Source organism: Hipposideros armiger, unplaced genomic scaffold (genome assembly GCF_001890085.2).
Source record: "Hipposideros armiger isolate ML-2016 unplaced genomic scaffold, ASM189008v1 scaffold_1193, whole genome shotgun sequence".
NCBI classification, from domain to species: domain Eukaryota; kingdom Metazoa; phylum Chordata; class Mammalia; order Chiroptera; family Hipposideridae; genus Hipposideros; species Hipposideros armiger.
In genome coordinates, this window is record NW_017732543.1 from 221,255 (window position 1) to 227,063 (window position 5,809).

Consider the following 5,809-nt stretch of genomic DNA (forward strand, 5'->3'; position numbering starts at 1 on the left):
TGATTCATTTGGCTCTGATAGGTAAAAAAGGAAAAAGAGTTTTGGGTTTTTTTTTCCCTGAAACACTCAGATCATATTTATGATTATTTCTAAACATAATTTTTTGTAAATGTTCATGCAAAAAAGTTCAGTGTTTCATTGCTCTCAAAGCATTCCAAGCAATCAAAATAATTTATATATATATATATATATATATATATACACACATATATATATATGTATATATATATATATATATATTTACTTACCCAACATTAAACAGGTAAGACTTTGAAACATTCACTGAATTTCAGTTAACAGTAATAAAAAGTAAAGAGAGCAATTCAAAACATGCAATGTTTAGAAAAATTATTTCTTATTAGAATATTTCAGAAATATTCATCTGTATTATTACTGCATACATTTACTTCTTTTCTTAATTGGTGAATTTGTTATAGATGAGATATGTTAAAACCAACTTTTTCCACTTAAAATTTTTAAGGTGACACATTGGCAATTCTAACTTTAATATAATTTCAAGGGCTTTCTATACTATGTAATTTGTATTCTACTGCTTGAGTGACTATAAAGTAGTTAGGGGTTTTTAAAGACTGAGAAGCATTTCTCAAGGTTAGCTTTTCCAAACAGAAAATTGAGTGTTACAAATTCCACCTCCCACAGACCAGAATTCACAGCCATTGGTCAGGGGCAAATACCACTGGCTCTGTGTCCTCAGTCACTTCGTGCCATTTCACCAAGTAGGAGCCAAAGGTAAGTTTTTACACTTGCTTTCTTCTTGGGTTAGAGACCTTTTTTTTTTTTTCCTACTAAAACAACCTTTAAAAAAATAATTCAACTTGCTTTAATATCTCATGGTGAACTTTGATTCAGTGGGTTGGGTCTAATTTTTCTATGTTGATATTTACATTATTCTTGGAAAATCCAAAAGTCTGAATTAGCTTAGGAATTAAAAACATACAGCAAAATCGTTGATCCTAATAATCATGACAGATGCCAATAAAATTATAGCAGTTTCCAATATATTCCTTAAACGAAGCGCCCTGACAGAGACCACATTCTTTGCCAGTGTAGACAGGCAATATTGATTGTTATTGATTAAAATATGATGCAGAAGAAGAAATTGATGAGATTTCAGGTGTTTAACAAGAATACTGATCATGCTAGAATTATGCATTTAGAATGTCTTTTTAAGCTTTAGATGTTAAAGTTTTCTATAAGCATATATTTTCAAAATATCATAAAATGGTGTCAGGTGGACAACAGTTTCAAAGTTTCAACAAAGACACTACATTAAATAATAATATATTTACTTGAAGGAATGAACCTACATTTTTTTTAACTACACATGGATATATGTTCTTCATATCTCTGAGATTCACACAGACTGCCTTGTTGCTGGTATTTTAGGGGATATGTCAAATGCAGGTAAACTCTAATATGTAGACATTTACAATTGACTATTGAGTATGAAGTGAGAAAAAGAATCAGCAAGTGCATAATTTATTTGAACAATGAAAGTTGCCAGATGTTTACAAGAAAAAATATATGTATATGCAAATATATATATATATATATATATCATGTGTATACATATGTGTACATATGTATACATATGATATATATGTATACACATGATATATATACATGTTAGTGGTGGCCACTGTTAATGCTAACCACTTGAATGTGGGAGAATGGTTGAATGTATCCTGGAAGATTTGCACATCACACTGTTTTATTAAGACTTTGTTAGTAATTGCATAGAACAGTTCCAAATCTGCAATCCTGCAAAGGCCTCTGCAAAGGCAAGTAAAACACAGGCTTAGTTTATCCAGTGTGAATAAAAAATTTATTTGAAGAAATCATAGGAGGGGATAAAAAGGGACTCCTTGTACTGCTTCTTATTCTCAAGGGAATTTCATATCCTTCTGCCTGAACCTGCTTCATAAAGACTTTCTTTCAAGTAACTGAAGGTCAGTTTGTCTGCCAGCGCATTCAAGTTTAGAAGTAATGTTTACATTGAATTCCCTTTATACATGTGCATAGGTACAAACATCATATGTACTGTTTTTAAAGTAAAACCAAGAAGTGTATCCAAAATACAAAACCTTTAAAATTAGACATGCTTGATTAAAAGTTTTACAAATTCTTTGCTTCCTCAATAAATAATCACTAGGTGACATTTTGATAGACCCACCCAACTTAAATGTTTAAAGTTAATCAGTTTTTTTTTCTAAACTAAAGTGTATTCAAAGGAGTACATATAGAAAGAAAATAATTAAAGTAATAAGATCTTGATTAAAATCCAAAAAAGTATAATGTTATCATGGAAAATAAGAATTGTGCTTATTAAAGAATTACAAAACAAAATATTACTTTAATCCCACATGTGTGCAAATCCTCCTCTAAGGGAATGTTGCCTTTTAGACATGTATTCCTATTGATTCTGAGTTTAAACCTTACATAGCTATTAAGAATTAAAACAAAACACTTAAGAGTAAAGGAAAAATAACTTTCTTTTCTACTCCATTTAGATAAGAACATGTTTTGAAAAATATTCATGAAATATTAAAACATGCACATATTAAATCATCTATATATTAATAATACCCAGAGGCAACAAAGACGTAAAAGGGAAAAAAAACCGTCATTATTTGCCTGAAAAAGCCCTAGGCTTGAGTGTACAAGAAACAGTTATGAGTCCTAGTTGTATCACTAACCAACTCTATCTTGGTTTCGTCATCTGCAAAATAGTGTAACGGTTATAGCGATTATCATCATCATCATCATCATCATCATCATCACCATCAGTCCTACCTCCAGAGCTGATGAAAAGCCTTAATGCTTAGCAAATGGTAAAAATCTTAGATAATGTAAAGACTTTTGTGAATAAATGTATCATTATCTTTCTGCATTCCATTTCCCCATGTTTCTATAAGATAAAAACAATTTCACTGTAATTACAATACCTACTGTAAAAACGTGGCTAGGTTTGTGCATTAACTTGAACATCTGGTATCAATAGTCCTCAGAAGCCATACAATTTCTTGTGTTATGTTTTTTGAATTATCCATGTAAAGAAAGCTACCAGCTTGAGTTTCTCAGTGTTGACATTAATCTATCATTCCTATTTAGTGCAAACTATTCATGGGTTATTATCAATTAAATATTTGTGCATTTTAATATTTTATGATTAGGAAAATCTGAAAAAATGAAAGTATTAGCAAGACTCGTTCTGGGACTCATCATCTTTGATGCTGCTGTGACTGCTCCAACTTTAGAGCCCATCAACTATGACTCAGAAACTTATGATGCCACCTTAGAAGACCTGGATAATTTATACAACTATGAAAACATACCTATTGGTCAAGCTGAGGTAACTTTTGGATACATTGTATAAGGAATTATTGGGGATTGTTCTCGTCAAATAGATTTTTGTTTATTTATGGATAGAGATGTTCTATCTATACGAACCTTTTCTCCAGAACACATCAGTCTGTTAGAGATTAACAATGGGACACACTTTTGCTTTTTTACAGTTCACTTCATTTCCTTTTTAAAGAGTTTCTACCAAGTTAGAACAGAGTACATTAGAGGAATAAGCAAGACAGTAAGGATAAGAAAAGTAAAAAAAAATACACACGCAATGATAAGGAAATCTAGGGTAAAGGAAAACAATGTGATATTAAAATAAATTAGAAGAAAATAAAACAAATGCAAAGAAAGGACAATGGTTTGTAACTTTACTGTGTTATTCCAAGAGTGAACGTTCTTCTCTAAATGAGTGACTATCTCTCAGCATTGGCAAGGTTATAGCCCATTTCATAAATCAGATATGACATGCTCCTAATTAAATGCTAGGCTTTTTACATAACCAAAGGATACAGATTAATTTTTCTGAATCAGAAAACAAACAAACTTGAAATGCTGGAGTGTAATTAGTGTACAACATTGACAAAAAACTAATTAAGTATAAATAAACCAAAAGGGAAATTGCATCATCTTTACAGGATCATAACATATTTCAAGCAGTTATGCAAGTGTAAACCTTCTTAAAATAACTAATTTGATAACTAAGAAGATGAAACATTTAGACAAAAGCATATATTTAAATGGTACAGAATTTAGGTATATCTTTGTTATGATATTAAACAGTTTCATTGTTGTTTATGTTGCCTTATGAAGTACAAGAATCAGAATTTCACAATACAATAGTTTTCACAAGTCTTCTACCCTTACCCTATTTTTCACTCCATCTTTTTCTCTCTGCCCTCGTTTTTTCACCCCCTCCTCTTTTCTTTCTTTTTCACTCTTCAGTAAATTTTCAGGCTTGACAACAGATCACTTTTCTTTTGCACATGGTTGGACTCTGTTTTCAAAGTCTGTATTAGTATTCATTCAATGATTCATTTCCCTGTATGGCTTTGTTATGCTAAGGGGATTTTCTGTTGAGAATTTATGGTCATGAATACCAGTCTTGCGGTATGTGATCTCTACTTCTCTAACTTAAGGCATCCGTGTAACATATAAGAAGAACATTTTCTAGTGCTTAACTCATTTACCCTGTTCCTTTTTGCATCTTGCATACATCTTTTTAAAAATAACTTAGTGCATATCTGTTGTTGTCTACCAAATAAAATATTTTAGCTTAAACTTCTTTGTCGTTTCTCAAAAAAATATTTTATAGGATCAAAGAGGTTTGATGAGTACCATAAGTGAATCTGCTATTTTGAGTAGGGCTGGGGAGTAGATTCAAGAAACTGCTTATTCTCTTTGGAAGACTAAATGCACAGCTGTGGGAACACTGCTAGGGAGCAAGGCTGCCCTAGGCAAACTTGTGAAGTCAATGAGCTTTATCTGCAAACCTCTTTTAAGCCATTTCTTGCTGTCAGGATCCTTTTTGCTGCCCTGGAGGCCCTAAACATTCTCATAATATTCTGAAATTCTTTCTGCCATCAAAAAACTTAACCTAATGAATATACTTATATAATGCACAACTTTTCTAAGGTTGTTTTTTTTTTTTAATCTTGGAATAGCAACTTTCTTTCAAGGTACCAAATATGTGGCATTGTCTCCTTATACACCCCAGCCCCCACCTCATGCATACTTCCCTGATTTTCACACGGTTCCAGCCAAACTCAGAATCCTAACAACTGAGGGCTCCCGAGTATCACCGAGAATCACTGTGGTTGACGGAAATATATAATCATCCCTGATTCCCTGATTTAACAACTATTTGTGCTGAAATCATATTAAAAAACTAATTTATAGTTAGATGATATAGATATAGATATACATGTGCTATGATAACATAACACATTTGAAAACATAAGCTATACATAATTTTTACAAGGTTTGTCCAGTAGCAAAAATCAATCAAGCAACCCACTCACCCATCACCTATGGAAAAAAAAAATCAAAAACAATATGATAGAGTAAATCAGATGACATAAGGAACAAAAACTCAGAAAAACTTCAGCTCTTCTTTTATAAATTGCTTTACAAGCAAAAAGCTAGTATTTAATTCCTTATGAGAAGATATGAAATAAAGCCATAGACCCAGCCATGTAAATGGATTCTAGAATATAGTTACTCATGATACTAATTTCTTTTTTTTTAATTTATTGCATTTATTTATTTTAGCAATCTATATTAAATAAAATATTGCTTTATTTACATAATAGTCTTTGAAATAAGATAAAAGTAGATAACACCTCACAACATAGCAATTTACCTTTTGGTTTTTTTGTTGTTGTTGTTTTGTGTGTGTTTTTTTGTTGTTAGTTTCAGGTGTACAGAACAATGCAATAGT

At 31.3% G+C, this 5,809-nt stretch overlaps 1 protein-coding gene across 1 annotated transcript in view; it reads left to right on the forward strand.

Moving 5' to 3' along the window:
- Positions 1-718: 718 nt before the first annotated feature.
- EPYC (epiphycan) overlaps positions 719-5,809 on the forward strand; it is a 48,458-nt gene continuing 43,367 nt past the window's right edge. The window contains exons 1-2 of the mRNA XM_019632913.1: positions 719-750; positions 3,195-3,373. Coding sequence (XP_019488458.1) covers positions 3,209-3,373 — 165 coding nt within the window. The 5' untranslated portion in view covers positions 719-750; positions 3,195-3,208. The remainder of the gene's footprint in view (positions 751-3,194; positions 3,374-5,809) is intronic.